Source organism: Centroberyx gerrardi, chromosome 16 (assembly GCF_048128805.1).
Source record: "Centroberyx gerrardi isolate f3 chromosome 16, fCenGer3.hap1.cur.20231027, whole genome shotgun sequence".
In the NCBI taxonomy this organism is placed as follows: domain Eukaryota; kingdom Metazoa; phylum Chordata; class Actinopteri; order Beryciformes; family Berycidae; genus Centroberyx; species Centroberyx gerrardi.
This window is the reverse complement of record NC_136012.1, coordinates 20,702,511-20,730,371: the sequence shown is the minus strand read 5'-3', so window position 1 is coordinate 20,730,371 and position 27,861 is coordinate 20,702,511. Positions and strand designations below refer to the sequence as shown.

General features: G+C 41.3%; 3 protein-coding genes across 8 annotated transcripts; 2 read left to right on the top strand and 1 right to left on the bottom strand.

Annotated features, from left to right (window-relative positions):
• Window positions 1-1,020: 1,020 nt before the first annotated feature.
• Window positions 1,021-5,936, bottom strand: znf518b (zinc finger protein 518B). Its single transcript, XM_071900315.2, has 2 exons — window positions 5,796-5,936; window positions 1,021-5,416 (listed from the first exon to the last, which is right to left on the bottom strand). Exon 2 carries the CDS (start codon window positions 5,250-5,252, stop codon window positions 2,709-2,711), a length of 2,544 nt encoding a protein of 847 aa, XP_071756416.1. The 5' UTR covers window positions 5,253-5,416; window positions 5,796-5,936; the 3' UTR covers window positions 1,021-2,708.
• Window positions 5,937-6,468: 532 nt separating this feature from the next.
• On the top strand, window positions 6,469-16,286 carry gsr (glutathione reductase). 4 transcript variants are annotated; one of them, XM_071900272.2, is made up of 13 exons: window positions 6,469-6,771; window positions 7,210-7,363; window positions 8,444-8,470; window positions 8,575-8,663; window positions 10,089-10,158; window positions 10,835-10,982; window positions 11,143-11,197; window positions 11,286-11,385; window positions 11,505-11,759; window positions 13,479-13,590; window positions 14,655-14,786; window positions 15,102-15,235; window positions 15,648-16,286. In XM_071900272.2, the coding sequence occupies exons 1-13, from the start codon at window positions 6,707-6,709 to the stop codon at window positions 15,795-15,797; spliced, it is 1,491 nt and encodes a 496-aa protein (XP_071756373.2). In that variant the 5' UTR covers window positions 6,469-6,706; the 3' UTR covers window positions 15,798-16,286. The 4 variants fall into 4 exon arrangements, 3 of the variants coding, with proteins under 3 accessions (XP_071756373.2, XP_071756372.2, XP_071756376.2); XM_071900271.2 differs by lacking the exon at window positions 6,469-6,771 and having other exon boundaries at window positions 7,092-7,363; XR_013507253.1 differs by lacking the exon at window positions 6,469-6,771 and having other exon boundaries at window positions 7,103-7,363; window positions 14,655-14,817; window positions 15,648-15,784.
• A 776-nt stretch (window positions 16,287-17,062) lies between these two features.
• On the top strand, window positions 17,063-27,861 carry slc30a9 (solute carrier family 30 member 9). Of its 3 annotated transcripts, none has more exons than XM_071900300.2 (19): window positions 17,063-17,156; window positions 17,600-17,749; window positions 17,980-18,174; window positions 18,368-18,382; window positions 18,474-18,521; window positions 18,888-18,987; window positions 19,647-19,739; window positions 19,906-19,988; window positions 20,258-20,316; window positions 20,985-21,052; window positions 22,044-22,202; window positions 22,863-22,998; window positions 23,086-23,125; window positions 23,224-23,295; window positions 23,439-23,546; window positions 24,036-24,201; window positions 24,889-25,018; window positions 25,605-25,718; window positions 25,917-27,861. In XM_071900300.2, the coding sequence occupies exons 2-19, from the start codon at window positions 17,641-17,643 to the stop codon at window positions 25,959-25,961; spliced, it is 1,740 nt and encodes a 579-aa protein (XP_071756401.1). In that variant the 5' UTR covers window positions 17,063-17,156; window positions 17,600-17,640; the 3' UTR covers window positions 25,962-27,861. The 3 variants fall into 3 exon arrangements, with proteins under 3 accessions (XP_071756401.1, XP_071756399.1, XP_071756400.1); XM_071900298.2 differs by having other exon boundaries at window positions 18,365-18,382; XM_071900299.2 differs by having other exon boundaries at window positions 17,075-17,156; window positions 17,572-17,749; window positions 18,365-18,382.

The following is a 27,861-nucleotide window of genomic DNA, read 5'->3' as shown; positions in this document are numbered from 1 at the left end:
CACCGCTGCTCTCCTACCAGGAAGTAACTGGGAAGAGACTGGAGGAGCAATGCAGTGTGGGAGAGGAGGGAGTGAGGGAAAGTGGAGGCCATTTGGGAGTTTGCGAGTTGCTGCTCCATCATCAAATGGACGTCAGCTATTGATGAAGTGTTGTAACTGACGCAACCCAAGGCCACAATCCACCTATCAAAGGTGTTATGCACTGCTGCTCGCGCCTTAACCCGAAGCTGCTGATGTTAACCAGCTATAACTTCACTGACTGCACTGTTCATTGTATACTCACATTCACGGGCTGGTATTGCCAATGATGTCATATTCTGGGCGTGATCATAGCTTTACTAGAGCTACGCTGAGCTTGGAGTTAGTGGTAATATTGCTAGCAGCAAACACCAGCCGCAGTTGATTCTTTGATGAAAAAAGTTGTCAACAAAGTTTTTATTTTTCTCTTCTGTTTGTGTGTATGTTTACAGGCAGACTAATAATTCAATCTTAACAATACTCTTATCTGAAATTGTCTTGTAAATGCCTTTATCTGATTATCTTAACTGGAGTAAGATCATAATCAAGAGTAAGCATGACCCACTTAACACATATCTTTCGATTTATTGGGGCACGTAAACATTCTTTGTGAGACTTGTTTTTTTCAAACTGTGCATGTCAAAGGTCACCACCCTGACTGCACTCGTGACACTCGACCGGCTTCAGCAGCAGAGCTCAAAGACCCACGGTTCTCTGTGTGTGTTTAACCTGTTTGCAAACAAGCCACCTCTAATAGTCCCTTGACATTACATAGTGAAGAGGGCAGAGCCTATGCCTTATGAGCTACCAGTAATATAATCGTAATATAGTCTTACCTGGTTCAATTATTCCTCCAGCTGAGTCTCCCTCTTCTCTTCTACTTTCCCTCACTGAGAGACTTCTGTCAAATTTATTCAACTTCAAACTTGTATTGCTTCCATGCCATTTGGTATTGAACCAAAGATGACAAACACAGAGTAACTAAGTTTTACGGGGGTTTATTCTCAACACACAAAAGTTACAAGCACACAATAGCAAACACTTGCTTTATGGAGTCCCAAGTCCCCTTAACCATCTCCTCCCTTTAATGAGGGACCATAGAAATACTCTGAGATAAAGAAATGGGCGCGTGGCCACAAGGGAATTAAATCTGCCTGTATCACAGAGCCATTCATCTGAGGACTATTCAGTAGGGGACTCAGTGATAAACACACACACACACACACACACAGACAAACACTCACCTAACTGCCTAATTGCTTTCCCTCAATAGCAGAGCCACTTAGACAGGCCTTTCCCTTAAGGAGGGGCATTGCTGTCTCATGTCAACAGGCTCTAACGCTTTTCTCTCAGGCAAAGGAATGTCAGGATCCATAAGATCCATAATTCCTTGACAGAGGTTATATTATGTTCATGAGCATCTCAAGTGATGCAAGTGTGTTGGGTAAAAGCTAATTGGGTATACAAACTGTGACAACGTTTACTTTGTTTTAATTAAAAAAAAAAATATGAAAAGATACACGTGCTTATATAAAAGCATGAAACACAATGATAATGGACACTTAAAATATATAACAAATTAAAACAACTTTCTGTTTCTACTAAACAGGAATATGAATTCTCACACAGATGAGTGAAAGAAAGGCAAGGTAAAACATTTAGAGTGAATTATCAAACACTGTCTAAAGAATTATATTGTTTATAACAAAGACTGATGACTGCACGGCAGCTTCAGACACTTGGCAATGTTTGACTAACATCTAAGAAAGTAATGCACAGCAGAAATGTTGCAGAAGAGGCCATGAAATGTTAGCTATTCCTTAGACAAAGTATGAACACCAGGCATCACATTTTATATTCATAGCAATATGTACAATAACTGAGGGATATAACTGTGGGCAACCAAGACCTATAACTTTCATCATAGGCCTAGAACCTCATACATCATGATTATATTTTAAACAAGAACACACCGGTATCATAATGCTGTGTAGGACAAAAAACACACATCTGCAAAAGGTTCAGGAATGAAGAATGCACATTTCCTCATTGATACTCATGTATTTTTGAAATTATACAATGGGGTTTTAACATGTAGATGGCCATTTAAACTTCAATTCAAGTAAGAAAAAAAAGCTAAAAACTGCAGTTACGTGTTTTTCTGCGATAGCAATGATGCATTTTGAGCTGCTTTCACCTTTGCATTTTGCATCCCCATGTGAAATGAGTTGGAGTGAAAAAAAAATTCCTCTGCAAAGTGGCTACAGGTGGGACTTCAAGAGAAAGCAAACTGTATCTTTGTAAAATGACATACAGTATATACAGCACATGCATTACCAATGATCCAAGATGACTTTTCAGTCTAATATTAACACTTGTTTCTGAAACTTACAGTACTTAATATCTGTGTTTCGGTGACTGCTAACTACTACAGTAGGTGATCCATCTTCTATCACTCATGGCAGTCCAACTGCATTGCACATGAAGTGTTTACCATGCCTATATAGACAATATTTGACTTAATGTCCTGTCATTCTCAAATGTCAACATCTTCCGCTTATGTTCCCATACAGAAAATGCTTGACTTAATATTTTGTCATTCTCTAATGTCAGCATCATCCTGTTGTGGTACTTGTCATTTCAATGTAAATTTACATTTTTCATGTCCATTAACACATTGTCTAAGCAACTCAGGGAAAAACCCTTACGGTGCAACCCATCACCTCATATTTCTGCCCCATGACTTTGCTCAACCTCATCTTCAAGATTTGGCACTTTGGAACGACCTCGTAGGTTCCTGTGTCAGCAACAGCGGTCGCTCTTGCTCCCCTTTTGGGAACTTGGGGTTTGGGATGATTGAGCACCACCACAGGTTGGTTTGGGCCTGGTCGTTTCACCAGTTGGTCCTCCTTCAGTGGCGTTGGGCGAAGAACTCCACTGTCAATTAGACCACCCATGGGAGCCTGAGTCTTAGATTTGGACATCTTTCTTAGTTTCAGTCGTTTCTTGCTTTGTTTCCACAAGCCTACTTGTATCCTTTTCAAAGAGACTGTCAGGAATCTTGCGGAGATATCCTGCTCACTTGTTGGTGATTCTGGTGTTTGCTGTAGAGGGCCTTCAGTCACAGATGCATCCGTGTGTGAGGCAATCGTAGAGACAGCTTCTTGCTGAGCCACTGAGGGCGGGGCTTTTGGAGCAGGACTTTGACTGCACTTATTGTCCTTTGTAATGGCACTATTTGTTTCTTCCTTGATGTCATGGTTCTCAATTAACGTTTGTGTGTGTTGGACACACTTATCCGCCTCTTCGATTTTCACAGTCTCACTGGCCTCTTGTGGCAACAATTGCTCGTGGGTGAAGGAAACATCTTTTGTGGCCACCTGGGCACAGTATCCCGATGTTAGCGGGTCCTCCATACGCCCTGTGATTACATTTGTGGTCTTGATGTGATCTGGCGTGGTCGTGACCGAACAGTTACTTTTACTCATCACTATGCCGCGTAGAGCCATTACCAGCGGCTGAATGGAGCTTTGGACGTCCCCTGGTTGTTGACTCAATGAAAACACAGACGAGATAACCGGAAAACCCTCGGGTTCTGACGTGTCTCTTTCAAATACCCTCTCGCTGCATCTCCCTGCCTGGGTCCAAGCAGAGGTCTTTGAGTCTGTGAGAGCAGAGCCTCCCTCCACCTTAGGCTGTCTGGTTAATAAGGGATCAATCGGAGTCCTGCGCGCAGTGTGCGACATCAGGAAGGATGGATTTGCAGTGACATTATCCTTACAGACCAAGAGTGCTGAAGATCTCCCTGGGGCATTTGCAGTTAAGTGAACACTCATGGAAGGAGAGGCTGATTTCAGACTTTGTAGTTTCTGGCCCACTGCCACATGTGAAGTAGTGTTGTCCTTGCTGCGGATCTCCCTGGGTTCTTCTTTCACTGCCACCTGCAAATCTTGAGGAGTACGTTTCATGTCACTTATCATCCTAGGTGGGAAACTCGTGGGATGTCCTGGAATCAAATTCTTTTTCTCTCCCATTGGTCTCTGGGATACGCACATTCCCATGTTTCCTGGATTTAGGATGCTTGGCAACTGACTGGCAGTCTTGGCAGGGATAATTACGGGAGGTGCCGCATGCAGATTCACAGTTTCTCTCTGTGTAATTTTGATCCCGCAATTTCCTTCTCTCACTGGATTCAGGATGCTTTTGGAAACCTTGGTGGGAACAACTGCTGCACAGTCCACATTCAGATTCATCATTTCTTGCAGTGTTCTTTTGATTGCACATTTTTCTTTGCTTACTTGATTGGGGATGTTTCTGGCAACATTGGTTGGAATAACTGCAGGACGCTGGACATTCAGATTCTTTGTTTCACCTTGTTTCCTGTTTACTGTGCACATCCCCATACTCGCAAACTTCATTGCGTTTGGATTGTTTAATGTAGTTGATAATGGCTTTCCCAATGTAGTGTTCTGTGAGATTGTGGTCCTACTGTCCTTTATCACAGAGCCATTTTCTTGTTGAGAGACAAGTCTAAGCTTTAGTTCCTTGGTCCCATTGACAGTTTTGACCTCAACAAGTTCAACCAAGCAGCCAGCTGGGATGGTTACTTCTTCTGGAAGCGAAACAGTTAGAGCCCTGTTGTGTTGAACGAGTTCATTTAGAGGGGAAAACAGTTCAGCATCAACTTTGGAGACACTGGGTACATTTATGTCCACTGTTTTACCTCCCTGTCTGTCTCTGCCTAGCCTGGCTGGTGGTGTAATGGTGGTTGGTATTGTAACCTTAACAGTCGGCCTCACTGACGATGCTTCAGCAACGGGCACTCTTGGTAAGGCACTGGAGACGGGGACATGCGTGATTTTTGTCATGTCGGGCTTATTGAGTCCTTGACCGCTGGCTTTACCATGCAAACGCTCAACGTGCTTTAAAAGGCACTGCCTCCTCATATACCCCCGTCCACAGTGCTGACATTTGAATGGATACTTTGTGGTGTGCTGCTCTAGGTGAACGTGTAGCTCCGCCTCACTGTATGAGACATTGTTGCAATAAAAACAGTAAAATCTCGTTCCCATATGCTCCAGCATGTGGTTCTTGAACACCGTAGTGTCTGTAGATACAAATCCACATTTCTCACAATACATCACTTTCGAGGTACTCAACAGACAGTCCAAACCTAAATCTTTATGTCCACCATTCAGAGACGATGTCATCTTGGGATAGCTGACTGGCTTCATGTTTAGCGGTTAACTCCACAGGACATCCAGCTGCTGATCCTCCAAATTCAAAAGCTGCTATTATTTACTGGAGTAAAAATCCATTTCCACCTGATGGCTGGAGTTCATCACTTAGGCGAGAAGTGTAGGCTGGTGCAGCAGTGGATTGACAGTTGGTCTTCTCTCTGAGAATAGAAAATGATAAAAAGCAAACTATTAGAGGCAGTCAGTGAATTGACCTTACAGGGCACAGCACTGCTTGGAGACAGGGCCTTTAAAGCCCCTCCCCCGCTCTCACACACATAATGCAGGATTTTTTTTCCCTTCCGGCTATTTCTTCTTTTCACCATGGATTGTATGCGTAGCAAAAGATAAAAATCAGGGAAAGCAAACTGAATACAGATAGCTCAATTAACATTATCCAACCAATGCACCGCGGACTCTTCCGATATAAACACAAGGGAAAGGCCCTAACTGACCAAAACAGGGGGGGTCGCAGGCGAAGGCCCGCATTTTTACGTTAACGTTTACATCAATCAAAACAGTAAAATCCCGGGTACATACCTGCCGACCCGCCGCCACTGTTGTACACCAGTGTCTTGATCATTTACATATTTTTCACATGAACTGATGTAAAATGTATTGATGTAGAGCTAATGGTAACGCTTGTCAACACGGCCAGCCGAGCTACATCGCTTTAGCTGCGTTAAGCTACCTAGAACTAGTTAACACGCCGGAAAATAATCGATTTTGCCTTCAAAATAAAAGCGTAAAATTGGTCACTTTTTGAAAAAGAATACTCCATTGTATTTGAAGTATTTTGATTTGCTAATATTACTCCCTTAAATATATTTAGTATATGTGTACGTTTTTATAAGTATTTATATATCTTCGGTACTTCGTATTACACAAAAACGTTGCAGCACACGTTCTTCAATAATGGTTTTATTTTGAAAGTTGTGACCGGAAGAAGTATTTTTTTTATTCTAGCTTGCTTAACAACAGTTGAGGAATCGTGCGTAACGTAGACGGTATTCTTGTAAGAAAACAGCACAAACCTCTTTTCTTTCCTTGAAATATTGACGTTAGACTTCAAATCTGCATACGGAAAATACGTAAAGTTTTTCATTGGACAGCCAGGGATATCCACACCCTCTAGATGACAACTTCCTAGCACGACAAATTTGATACTCTTCGATGCTGTTCAATCTTTTTATCATGCAATCTTTTTACTTGATTTTAGAGACTTTAATTGCCCTGCTGCTGTTTCATAACACCAGTTAATTTGAACGGATCTCGTTTACTGTGTGTTTATCCAACAGTGACACAGGAAGTGTTTTACAGCTTTTGTATTTGCTGTGATAACGTAAACCCAAGGCCTTCCCCCTCCTCAAAGTGACCCGAGAGAGATAAATAACGGACCTGCACAGCGTGGACGTATCTGATTAAAATGAAATTAATCAAATCATAGTAATATGCTGTTTGTAAGAACCTGCAGACTGCTTTCTGACGCTGTATCAGTGTCACTGGTATTACCAAGGTGAGTAATCTTACCTGCTTATGACAAATAGTATATGTGGAAGACAGACTTTACAATCAATTCCTAATAATGTGAGCAGTTATTGGATATGGATGCCTTTAATTCCACTTTACAACAAGCATAAACAGTGGCCATCACTATCAATTTATTAAATTCTTGATTCACAACATGCTGTGATTAACATCTGTTATTGTAACCTCGTACTGCGGCCCGTGTGAGGATCACCATGACTATTGTGAAAACTGTTTGTGGGATTTACAACACCATTGTTGCTGTTAATGACACAGCACTGGCTTTCACTTGACCCTCCCATTCCCACTCGTCTGGCACAAGCGCTATTGCGGGCTTCCTGGTTATGGCAATAATAATCCAGTTAGCCCGAACGCAATTAGCTCCGGTGTTTATCCTCAGAAAGCAGTCTCTTTCCTCTTCTCGTAGTCTCATCCGTCGCAGCATGGCCGCAGATTCAGCAACCCGGTTCGACTTTCTGGTGATCGGCGGCGGGTCCGGAGGGCTGGCCGGAGCCCGGAGGGCGGCGGAGCTGGGAGCGACGACCGCTGTGATCGAGAGCCACAAACTCGGAGGTACCTGCGTGAGTAAAACAACAACAACAAAGTTATCCTGGTTCTAGTCACTTTTCTGTCTGAGCTATTGTGTCGGTCACCTATCCGCAGCTCGCACACGTGTTTAGCTGCCAGGTTCACTGCGAAGCCTCCGGACTCCTTTTGTGGAAGTTTTTTTTGTGTAATGTTGTGGTTTGTTGGAGGTAAAAAAAAGCACCTGGCAGTGACCCAATGCGTAAGCAGCCTTCTGGCACTGGTATATACACTGAATGAACATAATATTAGGGACACTTGCTCTTTTCAGTACACTGATGAGGTGAATCCAGGTAAAAGCCATTATCCCTTATTGATTTCCCTTATTAAATCTATACCAATCACAAAGGAGGAGATGTAGATGAAGCAGACGAGTTACAGAAGGATTTTTCATCTTTGAGACAACTGAGATGCAAGTCAATATAAGGAAGACATCCCTATTTTTGTAGATTCAGTGTATGATTTCGTTTTCAGTTGGTCAATGATGGGGTGTTGGTGAGATGGTAGACTGCTGTAGATTTGTCTGACACCTACAATGGCACTGCTTTTGATTGCACAAAGCCAGTTTCTCAAATGTATTGCCCAATTTCCTTTTTCAATTTCCGTTTTCAAATGAGGAAATTAGCTCATATAACCTAATTATTGTGCAAATGCAAACCACATAATCAGGGTAATTTAGTGAAGGGAAATCCACCTAAACCCAGTTTATACCCACCACCCCCTTTTTATTTGAGGAATAGTTTATCCACCTTTTTAAGATGATATTAAATCTTTATGATATGTAATTCACAGTATATAGTAACATGAGGATAAGATCTTTGTAAGGGAAATATAAATGGTTTCTGATAGTATTTGTGGTTGTTTGAGTTATGATGAACACAGACTGGCGGTCATAGTTTACCCACCTTCTTATTTATCACTACACAACATATTGTAGTAGAGTAATGTGCACATAATGTAGGGTTAGGCTAAAGAGATTCTTTACTAGATTATCTATATTCCTGTTTGGCTGGTGTTTTTATTTGCTTAAGCTCAACCATTGTCTTTGTCTCACTTATTTCCTTGTTTTTCTCTAGGTCAATGTTGGCTGTGTCCCTAAGAAGGTATTGTTTGCAGTGTTTGAACTCAGCAGAGACAAACTAGTTTGTTAATTTGGTTGAAAATTTACTAGATGTCAGTTGAAATATCTAAACTTTGTTTTTCACAGGTTATGTGGAATGCAGCGGTTCACGCCGAGTATCTGCATGATCATGCTGATTACGGCTTCGACGCTGGACACGCTCATGTCAACTGGGAGTAAGTTATCTGTCTGTGGGTTTTTTTTTTTTTGCAACAACAATGAGCTGCTTTGCAAACTGGGGTGGTTGTTCCTGGAACGAAGGTGTCCGTGTCATAGTTCCACTTCTCTGTCTGTCGTGTCCTTTGTTGCTTCATTTTAACCTACTTCTCTATCTTTGTGTGGAGCAGTTAAACCAGCCGCATAGTTAACCCAAGGTGACTGTAAATGATAGGGGAGTGGAAGGAGTGGCCAAAACTAGAGCAAACATATGTCAAGGGGCCGATACGCTTAATAATTTACAGCATGAAATGTATTATTAAGGGAACATTACATGGCAAAGTAAGCAAACACTCTTATTTTCTACTATTAGGAATGTGTTTGTCCAAATTGAAGGAAAAATCCACCCTAAAAGACTATAACACTGTTAAAAACAGCTATTTGCAATGTACCATGCATTTCTGGGCCCATGTTGTTGTTTGGTGGTGCACGTTTCTTATTCCCATGGATCATTTGTCAAACATAGACAGCGTGACAGCTTTTTGAGTTATTTCCAGCACAGCTACAATGCACTTTGATAGAAAAATGTTCAGCTTAAACATCAACAGTAAACGTCAACTTTTTAGTGTCAGTCCCTCAGAATCAAAGAGCAAGAGCTTCTTTCTAAACTCACTATTTTGCACCGACGTTCAACAATCATACAGGGAGAAATCCATCCAGGCAGAGAAGTGAGGCCCACTTTTTCTCAACTGAAAAACCGCTTGCTCTCTTTTTCTTCCTTCTTTCTTTTTTTTTTTTTTTTTCTTTTGCTGTTGCCATTGTTCTCTGCAGCCTACATGTGTAAGTCACCGTTGAATGCAGCAAGTCCAGGCAGGTTCTCTGGTGGGATATCAAAATTCATTCTTGGAAATACGAAATCACTAACTGAGGTACAAGTAGACGGGGCAGGTTGAGGGAAAGTGGGTTCACCGAAAAGTCAATTAAAACACTTCATCACAAAATAACTCCTGGAATCCATTGGACATCACAGATTGATGGTATATAACAGTTCAAGAGTACTGGAATTGGTGGAACTTCCCCTTTAAGTCAGGAAACTTTCTACAGATGGAAACAAACGCGTCATATTCTAAGACACTTGTTTATGATGTTGGTGGGATTTGTTTACAAATGCAGGAAATGCCTCGGCTGCCTGGATAATTTTGTCTCAGCGCTTGTGCAGACAGCTGTGGGCTTGTGAACAGATGGATGGTTGCCAGTTTGAATCCCCAGAGCAGTCGGGGAAAGTGGAGCGGCTCTAACAGCAGACTAACAGAAAGCTATGGTTGTACTGGGCAGTTCCCAGGTGTGAGTGTGTGTTAGTGTATTATTGTGAAGCGGGGGCAGGGCGTTGCTGACTCTCCCTGGGTAAATAAATCTTATCTTCCATCGCGTCCTGTGTTTTGCAGAACTCTCAAGGCCAAAAGGGATGCCTATGTCAGTCGGCTGAATCACATTTATCGCAACAACCTTGACAAGGTAAGTTCCAGTCCAGGTTATTTTTACTAATACTAATGCATGTGTTCATTTTCCCCCTAACCTTTTTATCATTTACTCTTAACACTGGTCATAAATCAAGTTTAGCATCTGGCTTTCTCTAAAATTGCCTCTAATCATCCTCACTGAATTAGAAATGATCTGACATGCTTTGTTTATGTTGAAATGATATTCAAATCAAGAAAAGTAGTTGATAGGGATGGGAAGTTATCTCACGACACGATTCGATACCCAATATGGGGTTCACGATTCGATACGATGTAATAAATAAAAGTTCAATGACAACAAAGTTTGACTGTACGGAATTCTGAGACACAAATCATTCTAGCGAAGGCATTGACTTGCTAGAATGTAAACAATTTAAAAATGTCATTACAAAGTGCAAATAATATAATTTGTATGGAGAGCTTGTGAAATTGTGGTGGGAAAGCCATTTGTGATTACTACAGCAGAACATAATAATATTTTTTCTGCCCCACAATACATATTGTCACATTTTTGTGTTGCAACATGTTGAATTTCGATATATCGTCCCCTCCCTAGTAGTTGATGATGACAAAACAGTTCTTATAGATATTGCTGTGGTGCACAGTATTTTTACTGTCCAACTTACTGTTCATCTGCAGGTAAAATAATAAACACATCTGGTCCCTTACAGGCTAAAATAGAAACTATTCAAGGTCATGCCAGGTTCACGGACGATCCTGAGCCGACTGTGGAGGTCAATGGGAGGAAGTACACAGCGCCTCACATCCTCATCTCCACCGGAGGGCGCCCTTCTGTCTTGAGTGACATTGATGTTCCAGGTAAGACATAATTAGCTTCTACTTAGCTTCTAATCATCTTTGTGGAAAGCAATATTGTGCTTCAGCAGCCTCTGTAAATGTAGGAAGTTATTTCATTTAATCTATTAATCAGATAGGACTACAAATGTAAAAGAAATATTCTGTTTGTTGATCATTGCAGGGGCGAGTCTGGGCATCACCAGCGATGGCTTTTTTGAACTTGAAAGCCTTCCAAAGTAAGCTTTTCATGTAATCTGTTTTTTGGTTATTGCATGTCTTGTTGAATATTTGTTCCTGTAATTTAAGATTTGTTTCCCCCAACAGGCGCACTATTATTGTGGGAGCTGGATATATTGCAGTGGAGATGGCAGGCATCCTTTCCACCCTGGGCTCCAAAACATCCCTCATAATTCGACAGACAGGGGTGAGAAACAATGTAGAGAATCACCGGGCCATCACTGAAATACTGCAATATGATTTTCAATAGCGTGTACAAATAATGGAAGTACATGTTTTTCATATCCTTTCATATACTTGCTGCAGGTGTTGAGGAACTTTGACAACTTGATAAGCGCAAACTGCACCAAAGAACTGCAAAACTCCGGTATAGAACTGTGGAAGAATACTCAGGTGAAGTCGGCGAGTAAAACAGACAAAGGTCTGGAGGTCACGCTCGTCACCAAAGACCCAGAGAAGAAGAATGACGAGGAGAAGATCAGCATCATCCAGGAAGTGGACTGTCTCTTCTGGGCCATCGGCAGAGAACCCAACACCTCTGGACTCAACATCAGCGAGATGGTAAAGATCAGTCTGCTCTGTTTGTGAAAGGTCTCTTCATGGCGTTTAAACTGGATGCTGAAATGTGCAGATGTCCACAAAACAGCAATTCACATTTAGGCTGTGTGTGTAAAATAGGCAGATGTTCTCAAAACATCATTCTAGTATTCCTAGTGTCACACTCTTCCTGGCTGCTGAACTATCTTCATAGATTATAATATTACAACTCAGCGCTACAAATACTCTGAAATAATGTTTTCAATTGACGCAGCATAAAGAGAGCTCTGTGAAATTACTACAACCAATAATACAATATAGGAGGAAAGGTTTGAGGACATGAAATGAACTCCCATTACTTTTACTTCCTGGAAAACAGAGTATCTTTCATGGTGACCTCATGCTGCACTAATAGGCATAAATATAAATTTCTAACCAATAAAACGGTCAGATTTTTTAACAGTCCCGCCCCTCCACACCCTCAAAACTGCCTTTCTCTCCCTGACTCATATTCCATTGGTTTAGACTTTTGAATGATCCCTCACTGCATTATGTCCCGCCCCAACATCCTGTTTCAACAGCAAATGCATCAAATCAAGGAAGTAAAGATGTCGTTTCATGGGGTTTAACAACTTGATATGAAGATCCCAAAATAAACCAGACATGGGACTGAGTGAATATGCCTGGAAGCATCACATCAATCAATTAACAGTCTTCTTAAGAAACAAAGAGTGACACACTGGGCTGTAAATCGTTGGCACCCAGAGCAGAGACGGCTACAGATTTGTGGCTAACCCACTTTGGAATCGGCACACGTTAAATGCTTGTTAGCCCAGGATGAAGAACCAAGTTAACCAAGGATTAACGGGGCATTTCATTCTGGGTTAAGTCAAAGCCCTGTTCCTTCCCTTCTATTTACAGTGCATCAACATAGCTAGTAGAGAAGTGGTCAGATTAAAAGAAAAACCACATGCAAAGTTCAATTTACATTACTATGTATCAGATTAATACCTCATCTTTTGACTGTCCCCTTTAATGGCTAACCTGTGATATGGTGAGGAATTTGAATGGCTTATCAAAGCAGCACTTCCACACACAGGAGACCTTGAACCTGCAGCTAGAAAGCATCACACTGAAGGAGGCGTGGAGGGAAAGCGATGCGTCACCCAGGGTCGTCTCCGCCTTTTTCCCAGCAGCATTTGTGCGTCGGTCAGGGTGTTTGATGGCCGCAGCAGCCTGTCATCCCAGTGATATTTGTCCTCTGACTGAGAAAGCTTAGTTGGCAGATGTTCAGACTATGAAACACTGTTGAAAGTTATCACACTTTTCGATGAGGTTGGCCTGGTTGTCTCTGCTCTAAGTATTCTGGTTTACATGAAATCCTCTGAGCCTCCATTCCTTAATGTTACAGTTTGCTGTCATAGGTGCCCACCATCAGCAGCTCTGCAGCTTGAGTATAGCAATGGGGAGAGCAGAAATATGGCTATCACATTTCTTCTCTATTAATGTAATCATTGTGCATCCAAGCAATACATTTACATATACATTGATTCCTCAGTATGTCATCTTTTACATTGTTGTCTGTTCTCTCTGTGTTACAGCAAAAGCAATTCAAAGCTTATTCAAACCCTTAGAAGGGAATAATGGACCGCTTCAGAACTGCCCTGTTTTTCTTGTGCTGTCTCTTGCTTTAGTTAACTTATAAGCTAACTTCAGATTTTTTGTTTCTTCTATGTTTGGCAGGGTGTTGATACAGATGAGAAAGGCCATATTGTGGTGGATGAGTTCCAGAATACCACCCGCCCTGGGATTTACGCAGTAGGGGACGTTTGTGGCAAGGCCCTTCTCACACCTGGTAAGACATCGTTTGAACTGCAATGGTGTTTACAGTATGGTTCGACCAATATGCGTTTTGGAAGGCTGATACCAGACGTTTCAGATTGAGGTCGTCGCTAGCCAATATTTTGTGCCAATATTCAATATCTTTATGTTTGACCAACTATATTTCCCCCAGAGTTTGACACCAAAACTCTCTACTGAAAGAGACTAATGAAATTCTTTTAGGTGGGTTTAGCAGCTCCTCATCTGCCCACTATTCAGTGTTAGGATAAACACTGGGATACATCAGGCCTTTAAATAAAGAATTGATTTACAAAAAATAATATTGAACAATTAAATGAATCAGTAAAATGTGCAAAGAAAATCACGACTGGCCGATATCCAATATATAAAAAAGGCCAATATCAATAGCGGTCTAACCCTAGTTTACAGACAAACGGGGAATTAAGTAATCTATGACCTTCATCATCAACTCTATTGGTGAAGCAGTAGGAATTGTCTCTGACACAAACCCCACCTAGTGACAGCCTGGCTGTTTGGTCACAAAAACAACAAAGTCACGGTTCACAATAGACAAGTAAGCTAGCTTATTAGAGCAGAGATCCAACAGAAACGTCTAGTGAAGAGGTAATGAATCATAGTGCAAAATACTGTAATAATAAAACTGCTTTGTCATTTGTTGTTTGACTTGATAACGAGGCGTGGCCGATACGTTTAGAGACTCCAGTCACTCACCTCCAGCACCGTCATTGTTGAGCAGGAGTGTCTCGAAATTCCAGTCGGTGGGGAGTTTTTGTTTCAAAACGGAGGGCGGGCCAGAAAATGAGTTGTGAAAGCCACAAATCTCAGCACCTTGCGAAATAATCGTTGAGTCATTGATATTGACCAACAACCCTGTCAAACCCCCGCAGATATATTCATGCTCATTTTGTCCTATGGGGCAGTAACAGTTTCTTATTGCCCCTTTAATTTGCAAAAATAAATGCATAGGTTTTGATGGATAGAAATGAGAGCATTCATTTTCTTAGGACATATTGCTCTTTAGAGTTGTATTCTTATATATCTTGTGTGTATGGGCAGTTGCCATTGCTGCAGGCAGGAAGCTGGCACACAGACTGTTTGAGGGCAAGAAGGAATCCAAGGTGGACTACTCCAACATTCCCACAGTGGTGTTCAGCCACCCGCCCATCGGTACGGTGGGCCTCACGGAAGGTGAGTGTGCCCTTACCCAACATGTCCGCAGGTGGGTAGAGCCCTAAACAAACACCTTTTCCATGTTGGGAAGTGCCTGAGTGTCCTTGTTTGTCTGTTAACGTTGTACAGATTCTGAAGAACCAACTGTGTGACATTTTCTAACATCCGCTGTAGCTCATGAAGATGGGGATTTACAAACGCTTATTCTACTGTTGCAATTATTGTAATTTCCTCTGGATGAGAGTGTCTAGATTGCAAATGGAAATGCTGTCTTCGTTTTTCTCACTAGGAGAGGAACTGTTACGCTTTAACCTTTATTCATGTTTGTCACAGAGGAGGCCATTAAAACCAGAGGAAAGGAGAATGTAAAAACTTATAAGACTTCCTTCACTCCAATGTATCATGCCATCACGACCAGGAAGACTCAGTGCATCATGAAGCTGGTGTGTGTGGGCAAGGAGGAGAAGGTAAGAGTCAGCGGTTTGACGGATAACAGCAATTTCCAATTAGTGCAAGTCAAAAGATGCCTATCTCTTAAGTTCCTAAGTTCACGCCCGTTCTCTGGTGGTTGTTGAAAGTCATTCTGGGAAATATAGGAAATCACTAACTGAAGTAGATGAGACAGGTTGAGGGAAAGTAGGTACACCAAAAACATAAATTACAACACCTCATCACAAAATACCTCCCAGAACACAATGAAGATCACAGATTGATGAAATATAACAGTGTAAATGTATCTGAGGGTGGGATCTTCCTTTTTAAAGCCATGATTACCTGGACAGAAGCCGATATGAGTTGACACTGCTGTTATATTTGACTTTTGCATGCACCAACTACTGCAGTGATTTTCAAAACTTTGACTTGTCTCCTGTTCCCCAGGTGGTTGGGCTGCACATGCAGGGCCTGGGCTGCGACGAGATGCTGCAAGGCTTCGCTGTGGCCATCAAGATGGGAGCGACCAAAGCAGATTTTGACAAGACTATTGCCATTCACCCCACCTCATCTGAGGAGTTTGTCACGATGCGTTAATGCAGGCGCAGACTCCCCCTCCCGTCCCTGTATCACTAGTAACTATAATCCCCATACCAGGACAGAGTCACAGAGTCACTACTATCGCAACAGCTTGACGACTTGCTTTATAAGACTACCTATATACTTCCATTTTCTCTCATTTAAGTGACCTTATGTGTACGCAGTGTTTCATTATTTTTCTAATTTTACCTAAATGGACCAAGACCAAGTTACGGCCTTCTTCAACTGTACTGTGGGTCTTATAAGCAGTGATTAAATATTCAAGATTCCATTTTAATCATTGTGAAATGGAAGTGATGGATCTACAGGTATTGTTGTCAAGTGATTGCATGGGAAAGTCTCTCTCCTAGTGTATGTGTATGATTTGTCGGTCATTTGTTAAATGAGCATTGCAAACACTGCTGCCCCATTTGCTATCAATGAGAGGTCACAATATATCTACTGTACTGTTATACAGATTCAATAAACCTGCAGTTTTTTTCTTAAGTGTTGTGTGTCAGACTAGTTCCTTGCTCTTGATTCAGAGACTAAGCTATTTTTTATGTTGACGGTTGTGTTGTGACCTGTGTGTGTGTGTGTAGGATTGATTTACATGAGTGTGGCTTAATTAGTTGGACTGTAAGTGAAGTACTATTCTTATTTGGTCAGAGGGGAGCAATATTACCGCTCATACCTAAGAGACACTCTTCTGTCAAAACTAAAATGTCTCACTGCCGTGTTGCTGCCAGGAAGACTTTTGGAAACTTGCATGAACAAGATAAGCTATGTCAGGCTTTCTCTGTGATGGAACAATTTATCACATCATCGGAAAAATGCTGAGTAATTACACTGTTCTTATCTTCACAACAGAGCTTCAGTAACTAATGCAGTGACAGAGATAGCGTGCATACTATCCATATGCACCGGTCTGGTGGATCTATTTCCATACATGACTAGTGTGTTTGTATATAGCATATATACATGCTCAGCATTAACTAACTTAAAGGCTCATCTGACTGTAGCCATACCTCCATGAACTGCATATTATACCCTATGTATGAGGAACCTACCTATGACCGAATGTACATTTTTAGAAAACTGTATTTCACAAAACACACTCCTGTGAGGCAGAGTAGCAAGGGACAAAAATCTTAATTGAAAGTAATATGACCTTGGTTTACATGGTATATGAATGAAGCTCGCGATATGAGGCAACATCACACTCGCAATAACTATGCTCTCGCGAGGATAGCGTCACTCGTGTGTTTATGTCATGGGTTTATGTAGCACTGACGTCCATAGTGGCGTTGCTATCAGTTTGGCCATAGATTCTCAAAATGGACACAGATTATGCGGAACAAACATCATCATAGAAAGGTATGGCTTCTCTGAATTACCTTATCCAAATGTACAAAATAGCCAGCTGCCTTTGTTTGTCAACAATTGCAAATTTTGTTCAGCTCCGGCTTGTTACTGTGGCTAACGATGTTAGCTTACGGTGCTAGCTAACTTTGTTACTCAATATAGCCACCGGGGTCGGTAGCTGGCAGCGTTATTTACTAGTAGCCGGCATATGCATTAGCTAGCTAGGCAAAGTGATTAGCATCAATGAAAGCCAGTTCGATTAGACGCTATTGCTAATTACTTAAAACAGTAGTCGAGCTCTTTTGGCCAAGTTACTGTGTAACGATAGGGTCAGGTCGTGTGAGGTGATGCCTAGGCTAGCACTTAACGTTAATCTGGCTATCTGACAAATTGGTATGGTAAGCGGAGTGATGATCTAGCAGGATAGTCAGTGGACTGTCCGTGACTCCACACAGGAAGTTCCAGCACCGCTCGACCGAACCCCGCCACAGCGAGGATGTTCCCCAGCCTGGCCCAGAGACCATGGCATGTCTTCTGCAGGGTCTCCTTGCAGCACAGAGCGTCCCTGTCACAACGCTCCCCGAGGGTCCCACAGATGTGCTATGGTGAGGATTCACATGTTGAAGAGCTACCTAACGTTACAGCTAGTACTGTTTTCCATCATCATCTTTCTTGTGCTACGTTGTGCTATGTTTCTTGACAGAGTAATCTAAGATTGTCACAAAAGGGTTCAAGAGGGGGCTTGAACCCTTTTGTGACAATCTTAGATTACTCTGTCAAGAAACATGAAAATTGTAGCAACATGAAAACTATTATCACATGTTCTCCTGCACAGGTTGGCAAAGTGGAGGCATACATAACTTGTGGTTCAGCCTTCCAGACTGCCATATAGCTTGTCCAGGTTTGGGCCAGGTCCACTACTACTCTACCTCTGGCAACAGTAAAGATGGTCCTCCAAAACAAGGATCTGGTGAAGCGCCCACGGCAGAGAAGGTGCTGTCTGGGGCAAAACCCACCCCAGTCTCATCAGGTGAGAGACTTTAATGTTTCTGTCTGTGCTGCAGATTTTGATGGTCACTGAGATGTCATCTGTGTGTCTGTGGCATTTTGTTATTGTATGATAAAGGATACTTTTGATTGTGCTGCTGTATGTGTCTCAGTAGGCTAATACTATTCCCTTTTATGCATTCTTTTCTTTTTACATGCCCTAACAAACCGAGCAGTGGGAGGTACTTCTGGTAAGCTGAAATCTTATATTTTTTATGTATTTCATAATGAATTTGGCTATAAGTTATTTCTGTAATCAAATTGATACTCTTGTTGTCTTAGGTTCAACACCTCGGGGGTTGACTAAAGCTGAGACAATTCAAGTGAAAGGTAATGTTACACAACATTCACACGTATCTCATAATATACATTTTGGAGTAGGACTCAAGCTCTTATTCAGGGTTTCCTGTGTCTTTTGAGTGCTTTAAATAGGAATGTGGGTTGGCATAGGAGTGGGGACTGATAACTTCAGAGGACACAATACCGTATTGAAACAAAATAAAGTAATGGGGACCCTGTCGGGGAGAGGACAGTTATAGAACACATTCAGATGCTTTATGCAAGGAAAAGTGTGTGTGAATATAGTTTTAATGATGTTTTGGGGGGTAGGGTCATTTTACATTTTCCTTTTAGGTGATCAGGAAAAACCACTTGATTTTAACAGTCATTTTTTTCCATCTGTGCTCATATACTCAGTGCGGGCTGTCCTGAAGAAGAGGGAGTATGGATCCAAGTACACTCAGAACAACTTCATCACTGCAGTCAGAGCCATGAATGAGTTCTGCCTCAAACCAAGGTAGGGCTGCAACTAACAATTATTTTAATTATTGATTAGTCTATCGATTATTTTTTCAATTAATCGATTAATCATTTAGTCTGTAAAATGTAAAAAAATAACAACAAATGCCCATCACAAGTTACCAGAGACCAAATTGATTCTTAAAAGTGCTTAATTAGTCTGACCAGCAGCCAACCCCCCTCCTCCCCCCCAAAGTAACCATTTTATAATGATATGAAACAGAGAAAAGCAAGCAAATCTTAGCATTTGTGAAGCTGTAACCAGAAAATATTTGGTATTTTTTACTTGATAAATGACAAAATGCCTAATCGATTATCAAAATTATAATCGATTAATTTTCTGTCAATCGATTAATCGACTAAATGTTTCAGCACTAAACAAAGGTAACTCCTACACCTACCCCATATGTCATCAATGCCAAGCTATGGTATTGATTGAATGGTGTTAAATGTTTATTTGTCTGTGATTTATTCAGTGTAGCCCATTCAGTAATAGTTGAGATGTTGGTACATCACGGCAGGAATTCCATTGAGTTAATAAGTAAACGCACTGCTGTGATTAGCTAAGATTAGCTAACATCATTGTGACACAGCGATTGGTGCTGGATTCAAACTGCATTTCTCTTCTACTTGCTCCTTCCTCTCATGTGAACTCAGTGACCTGGAACAGCTAAGGAAGATCAGAAGGCGCAGCCCCCATGACGATACAGAGGCTTTCACTGTGTTCTTGCGGTCAGACGTGGAGGCCAAGTTAGTCGCTCATTCCTCTGGTTGACATCTCCACTGAAAGCATGTAGATAAAAGAGATATGAAGAATACACTACATGTCTCCCTGCAAATTCTATGTTTCACCAGTATGAACATTATCCACAGTCTAACTTGTATGAATTCATCCATTTCTCTCTGTGACTGTTAGAGCACTAGATGTGTGGGGAAGCCCTGAAGCTCTCGCCAGAGAGAGGAAACTCAGGAAAGAGGTGGAGAGAGAGTACCAAGAGAGTAGGTGTTTTTTCCTACCTGCATAAGCATTTTTGTGAAAATGTAAAAAACACTTAGGATTAAGATTAAGGCTCTGTTTTGTTTTATTTAGCTGGTTTGTGTTTAGAACCGAGACCAACCCATATTGTGTCACTGGCAGAAACTTTGTGAATGTTTGTGTGATTAATTATTTGATTGATTGTTTCTCAGATGATATTATGAGGATTTTGGTTTGTTAGCAATTTGCACTGACACCAATTGTTTATTTGTGTCTCTTTTTTGTTGTCCAGATATTTTTCGAAATCAGCAATTGCTGAAGGAGTACAAAGATTTCTGGGGAAACACTAAGGTGAGCACTTTGAGTGTGCCTATCATTTTGGCCTTTTTTTTTTTTTTTTTTTTGACCAAAAATCCCTTTTAGTTGTGTAACAAAAGCTAATTTTGGTGGTCCTGTCACGGTGCCAAAACACACCCAGTGCTGTTCACATGACCTTTGTCCCTGTTTGAGGTTATTTAGTCTGTCACTGCATGACAATGTCATTCTCTCTTGTCATTCATTCAGCCTCTCTTTGCTGTATGATGCTGCTGTTCTTTCAATGGCTGCACTGTACTGAGTATTCTATACTCTGCTAGCTTTTTTTTGCCAGAATATCCCCCCAATATGTTTCATGAGATAATGCCAGCTTTATGTGGGATTCTCTTTTTACAATAAACGGTTGATTATTGACAAGAGGATAGGAACCCCAGCCACCAGCCAATTGCGTATATTTTGTCTGTGACTGGTTGCTAAATTTGTTTACCAGGAAGGGAGCCAGTCATCATTTGGGTCATTTTTGTTCCAAAGTTTACCTGTTAAAATATTGAATGTGGCTGGTGAATACTAGAAACCACCAGCTACTGCACTGATTGACAGCCTTCTTTTACCTATTGCTGATAATACTATAATGCAGACTACTCGTACATCAGTATGCCTTAGAATTGATTTCCTTTTTTCCCCCTTTTGTTTGTTTCATAAAGCCTCGATCGGGCAAGAGGGCAACATTTCTCCAAGGACCGGGCAAGGTGGTCATGGTAGCTATTTGCATGTAAGTTTTTATACTCCTGTCAGTCTCCCTTCTCTTCAAACACCATGGAGCTGAATGCTTTTTGGTTGTATTATCAGAGGTTTCTTTACGATATTACACTGTAGCACACACGGTGTGAAGTGGTAGACTACAGAGGAACCAGCGGTCTGGTCTCAGCAGGGTTACTACATACTGTAGATGGGGAAAAGTATGGGAAATTAATTTGATATTTTTCAGACCTTGAAAAGAAATCTGAAAGTATCAAATTTTGCTGCTCAGGCTCACATACGGACTGCATGTTTTCTGTAGTTATAAACCCACTGTCATTTCAGATATTTGTTGTTTTGAAGAAGTATCTTTTTTGCCCAGTTTTGCCCAACACACGACTAGTAAAGAAATTAAATCTAGATCTAGAAAAAGTATAGAATTTTGAAATGGGAAATGTGTGGGAGGCCCGTCTCACGTGAAGGCCTGCAGCCTATTGGATTAGGTTGATTGCGTTAGGAGGCATGTGCAGTCACATGAAGAGCAGCCCGTTTCCTTCATTGCATATACACACATTGACCTCTATCACACAAGACATACGGGACTCAATTAGTTCAGTGCTCATTACAGGAGAGGGCTGATCTGGGTGCAGCTTCTGTGATTCAGAAGCATTAAAATAGAAGCGATGAAGGATTTTAGATTGAAATAAGTCATGGAAAAGGGAGTAAATGCTTGTATGTTGTTAACTCATTTGGCTAGAAACGGGGTGTGAAATGAACTCCAACCACCAGCCAAGTACCGGTAAAATTTGATCGTGGCTGCTGAGTTTGTCTACACTTTGCCAGATAGCCAACGGTGATTTGTTGCCCAATTTGAGCCGACTGATAACACAGTGAAAGTGGCCCGTCAGTCAATGCGTCCTACCCTAGTTAGAAACATTTTTAACCATCAAATTATGTTTTAGATGACAACTTTTGTTTTTCGTTGTTGTGAGAATGCTTCATCCATTTGTTGTCTTTGTCCTCAGCAATGGGCTGAATTTCTTCTTCAAGCTCCTGGCTTGGGTGTACACTGGATCAGCCAGCATGTTCTCCGAGGCCATCCACTCCCTGGCCGACACCTGCAACCAGGCTCTCCTTGCACTGGGAATCAGCCAGTCTGTCCGCAACCCTGACGCTGTGCACCCGTAAGCACTAGACCCTTAACGTACTGCCAGCGCTAGAGTAAGCAGATGAGAGAAATTTAAGTGATGATTGGGCCATTACAGCACCAAACAGTAGAGGTATAGGTTAAGAGGAAAACAAAGTCAAAAGGTAATGAAGGATAGAAATTAGTGTTGTTACAATACCAGGATTTTTACTTTACTATCTAAATATTCAATACTACTATTGCAAAAAAATAACATAAAACATAGAGGAGACCCGCACTCATTCATGCAGATAAAAGGTCTGGTTTATTCAACAGACGTTTTGCCTGTTTCACTGACACTAATGAAGCCCTGATGGGCAAAACGTCTGTTGAATAAACCAGACTTTATCTGCATGAATGAGTGCGGGCTTCCTCTGTTTTTGCTATGGGACTACACTAGGTCAATGTACCACCAATAATTCAGACAAAAAGACAATGTGCGTGGGGTTTGCTTCCATTTATAAGACAAAACATCAAGCAATGTCACAGAGATGCTTTGCTAAGATAGTTGTGTTACCATGCTTGACTTTAATCCAGAGGCCTTTATGAAGAGCGTATGTGTAAAATGTCTACCATTGACTAATTAATGAAATACATTTTGTTGTAGGGAAGAACTGGCCTTGTCAGCTGTAACAGAGCCTATTTCTGTCTTTTTCAGGTATGGCTTCTCCAACATGCGCTACATCGCCTCCCTCATCAGTGGGGTGGGCATCTTCATGATGGGAGCAGGTCTCTCCTGGTACCATGGCATCATGGGATTGCTGCACCCACAGCCCATTGAATCTCTGTTATGGGTGAGTGAGTGTTGTCTGGAATACAAGGTGTTAAAAGGATAACAAAGGTCCATCAGTTAATCTGTGAATTGTAATTCTCTCTTACAGGCCTACTGTATTTTGGCAGGCTCTCTGGTGTCAGAAGGAGGTAGGTTACAAAGTGAACTCGTGGATCTTTGATGACATTTAACCAGCGATGGTGCAACTTGTACTTAACCATTTGTTTCTTTACTTTTCCTTTCTCAGCTACACTACTGGTAGCCATCAATGAGATAAAGAAGAGTGCCCACCAGCAAGGAGTGTCCTTTTATGAATATGGTATGTTCAACACAGATGTTTGTTGTCAACTAGTGCAAGGGTCCAAAGGTGCATTTTTTTTCCATTTGTAATAAATATCATACTGTTGTTGTTCAAGGTGTAAGATGACGGTGTGATTGACAGTCATTGTGTTGTGTGTGCAGTAATGCAGAGTCGGGACCCCAGCACTAACGTAGTGCTGCTGGAGGATGCTGCAGCTGTACTAGGAGTCATCATGGCTGCAGGCTGCATGGGGCTCACATCACTCACAGGTACACAAAGGCAAAGGCACTGTTCATTGTACACAAGCTCCTATACAAACACTCTCCCTGGAGGGAAACCATATGAGCCAGCTCTAATTGTTTAGGTCGGTGCTGTGTGATGGTATGTTTTTGTGTCACAGTTTTTACAGGTCTATACAAGCTGTTTGTACTTCTATTAGTACCAGGAAATCCTGCTTCTAAGCCATGTGATCAATGAGTTCATGTTTTTATTGCTTCTTCATATTTTTATTATATTCTCTATCTCTACTGTGTGTTATTATGCTCCTATTGACACCCAAATTAGCCTTAGAAATTAATAAATTATCCATCTCTTGGGTTTATGCTCTTTGACCTCTAATTTGAATGTTAGGAATGGCCCAAATGTGAAACTGTTTTCACATTTTGCTATCGATGTTACTGATTCTATTTCCCCTTACTCCCATTTATATCTTTTCCCTATTTTTTTTTTCTCTGTCCCTCTCTGTCTGGACCCTGCAGGTAACCCGTACTACGACAGTTTGGGTTCCCTGGGCGTGGGCACGTTGCTGGGCACCGTCTCAGCCTTCCTCATCTACACGAATACAGAGGCCCTGCTGGGACGCTCCATACAGGCCGAACATGTACAGAAACTGACAGAGTTCTTAGAGAACGACCCTGCTGTGAGGTCAGTAAACACATAGACACACTCTTGTATACCACATACACACTGCCATAGCTATAACACATGACCCTAGTCTTGATGTCAGGTTTGGAACACACATGTGACCCCAAACAACCAGTAATCTAAAGTATGCATACAGTGTTATAAATGGGCTAAAACATACAAAAAAAGATATACTCCTTTTTAAAAATAGCCCACCCTGGTATTTATTGGTCTTCACATGCAGCTGCCAATACAGCCTTCTGTGCAGCGGGCAATGCACAACAGATTCATCAGTTTAGTGCCACTACATAAACATGCAAGTGTATGTGACAAAGCTTGTCTTGCTTAAATAAATTAAAAACTTGGTGTAAGTAACCAGTAGACACTGGATAGTTGGGGGGAGTTTACATTCACAAACATTTAAGTTGTGATTTAACCAGAGATTTTGTTGTAGATGTGATTCTCTAAGAGATATTCTGACAAAGTAAGAGGTGCTTGGTAAAAAGGCAATAAAACCTACTAGTTATATCTGTGAGATGAAAAAGCCTCTAACAATCATATCGATAAGGAGGTTTGGACGTTGTACATTAAACACATTGCATTGTAGCAGAAATTCCTTGGGATAAAAGTGGGATATGCTCTAGGATGCAAAAATGGCATTTTCCGAATAAGAGATTCTCGAACATGCTTTTATTTTATTCTGACCAGGGCCATCCACGATGTGAAGGCCACTGATATCGGGCTAAGTAAAGTGCGCTTCAAGGCTGAAGTTGACTTTGATGGCCGGGTGGTGACACGGTCTTATCTGGAGAAACAAGACATTGACCAAATCCTCAATGTAAGTTTTCTTCCCCCGCTTTGGTATAAATATTTTCTGCATATCCAGTTTACCATAGTATCCTTCATCATAATACTTTCTCTATGGTTACTCATTTTCTCTTGTGTGGATGGTTGAATACCCTCTTTTTATTGGCATTCTATTCTTGAAGTTACTACCTGTCTGAGATGTTTATTTAATGTTTTCTAACGGTGGTGTGGAATGACCATTGAGCTGCTTCATTTTGTAAGCTTTTGAACAAATTCTTCATCATCATGAATCATCAACCCAATCATGTTTCTGATTAGGTTTTTTGCTAGCAACTCATAGCCAAAGTGTCACCAGTAGATATACATGGACAGCCAATGCCAAACCACAAAACCAAGAGAAAATCAAACATATTTTTTGTCTGTTATGATGGAGGCAATGTGAACTTTTAACATTTGGCAGTCTCTGATGTTGACAAACTCGAAAATAGTAAGAAATGGTAATGCTTTGTAGTGCTAACAGGCATGAAGAGAGACTGGTACTGGTATGTACCCAGGTGGTCCCTCTGTATCTTTACTGTTAATATAGCAAAGCTCAGTGTGTTTTTCTCTGTGTGCAGGACATCCAGCAGGTGAAGACTCCTGAAGAGCTGGAGAACTTTATGCTGAAGCATGGGGAAAACATCATTGACACCCTGGGAGCCGAGGTGGACCGTCTGGAGAAAGAGCTCAAGGTACTGAAACATCAAACGTCTCTATTTTCTTACTTTCCCAGCTTGTTGTCACCACAATATACCTTGAATCCCTGTTAGTATGCCAGAAATAATATTGTTGTATTTATTAGTTGATTGGTGCAATGTTTACCCTCACAGCAAAGGCATTTTATATGCATTGCACAGTTATTTTTACTTATTTATTTTGTCCCTCTACAGCAACGTAACCCAGAGGTTCGTCACGTCGACTTAGAGATTCTATAATACCTTATGGATCTCTGCTGAGGGAACGTCCCGCCGCAGCAAGAAGGAACTACGAGAGGAAAAGGTGAAAGGAGGGCCCAGCCCGCCTCCGCACCCTGCAGTCTGCCTCCCATTCTGACCACCACCAAAACCCATCCTCTCCGCACAAGTCATCAAGTCTTACTGTAGAATAGCCCAGAATCACGTACAAGGACAGTGTTGGGACAGTCGTTATGCTTTCTTCATGTTGATTCAACTTTGCCATCAGTCAGTGCTACCAAGGGTTCAACCTGTCAGAGATCTACCTTTACATCCAAGTACAAGTGTTTGTGGCAAAAGTCTGAGGACTGTCATTAGTTTCCTCAAATTTCATTAGACATTTTAATCTCCATTTGAGTTCACAGACAGGTATTGCAGTTTAACCACCTAGTTGTTTTGGCTTGTGTTCACATTCCTGCCCGAATGTGATTGGATTTGGTTGAGATCATGACTTTTTCAAAATCAAAAACAGGGCCAGTATCAATTACTAGATTTGTACATAACTGCTAAGTTATGCTTGAACCACAGTGATAGTGTTTCCTTTATTAGTGGAAAGGAAGCCAGTTCACCTGAGAGCTATATATTCAGCAAAGAAGAGTTCTTTAACAGAAGTATGTAGATATTTTTTTTTTTTTTTGTATGTAAAAACTGAGGAACTGAAGATGGCAAGTTGCTATTACAAGGTCCTTAATGAAGTTGTGAATTAGTGATGAATAGATTGTATTGCAATTACAGAAAATATGCAATCTTGTTAAAGAGTGTTTTTAAGAGTCTTTTCATTTGATCTATTTGGTAGAGTTGAGGAGTGGAAGAATCTTGAATACAGTAGCACTTAAAGGAGTATGACATTATGCAAAAGTATATTTGAAAACAGGGCAGTACTTCATCGATACAGTTACATTATATTCCCATACCAAGTCACTAGCAAAGAAGCTCTTAAAAAGTTATTGTGGACACAAATGAATGGAAAGTCCAACGCACATATTGTTAATTATAGATCTATTGGGCATGTCAATCTTTAAAGCAGCTCAAATGGAAATAGTAAACACAGATATTTTTCCATGCCAATAAATGCCGTTGTAGGCAGTGGCATCCCTCTCTTTCACCCCCCCTCTTTTTGCTTGCTCCTCTGATCTCTGAACATTACTGCGACGTTCTCCAAAGTTGAGGATTAGCAACTTGTCTTGCGAGGGCGGCAGCTTAGTAGATGACTGATTGTATTGTTCCAAAGATGAAGTACTGTATGGACCCATCCAGACAGAACAAACACCCATGCCCCTTTTCCAACCAATGTAAATAATAGTTACCTACAGCTAGTCTTTGTTTTGTTTTGTTTTGGCTGGGCATCTCATGTAAATTGCTACATAATGTTGAACAATGTTGTCATGAGGAAAAAGTATCAAACAAATGGACTTGCCCCATATAGCACAGATGTCCTGCAGTTGTATGGTCGACCTGTGTTGAGCCTCATGCCCATCTGTCATCGTGGAAATATCAATGCTCTGATAATTCAGGTTGTGACACAGTATGTGTACCAATTTACTCAATGAATTATCTCCTACTTGATGTTTCTGCTGAAATCTGTATTGCATACAGTGACTGTGCTTTTACTCTTCATTCTGCATTTATTGTCTGCACTAAATCACAGACAGGTGTATGGAGGCTGCAGCAGGAGACACGCCTGCTAACTCTGCTCAAATATCCTATTCTGCTTCAGGAGGTGGACTAGAGTGGTTACTACAGTTGTGTTGGTAGGGTTGGATATATATTTTTAAAGGTGTTCATAATGTAATATTTCCCTTTGGTTATAACAATATCATCACTGCTGAAGGACTTGGAATAAATTTAAATTAATTTATTAAATTATTTTGCTTTCTTTGTC

Coding starts and splice junctions, on each gene's coding strand:
- znf518b (XM_071900315.2), bottom strand. CDS start 5,252: ATGAAGCCAGTCAGCTATCCCAAGATGACATCGTCTCTGAATGGTGGA.
- gsr (XM_071900271.2), top strand. CDS start 7,127: ATGGCAATAATAATCCAGTTAGCCCGAACGCAATTAGCTCCGGTGTTT. Junction 7,364..8,443: donor ACAAACTCGGAGGTACCTGC/GTGAGTAAAACA, acceptor GTTTTTCTCTAG/GTCAATGTTGGCTGTGTCCC. Junction 8,471..8,574: donor TTGGCTGTGTCCCTAAGAAG/GTATTGTTTGCA, acceptor TGTTTTTCACAG/GTTATGTGGAATGCAGCGGT.
- slc30a9 (XM_071900298.2), top strand. CDS start 17,641: ATGTTCCCCAGCCTGGCCCAGAGACCATGGCATGTCTTCTGCAGGGTC. Junction 21,053..22,043: donor GTCATGGTAGCTATTTGCAT/GTAAGTTTTTAT, acceptor CTTTGTCCTCAG/CAATGGGCTGAATTTCTTCT. Junction 22,203..22,862: donor AACCCTGACGCTGTGCACCC/GTAAGCACTAGA, acceptor TGTCTTTTTCAG/GTATGGCTTCTCCAACATGC.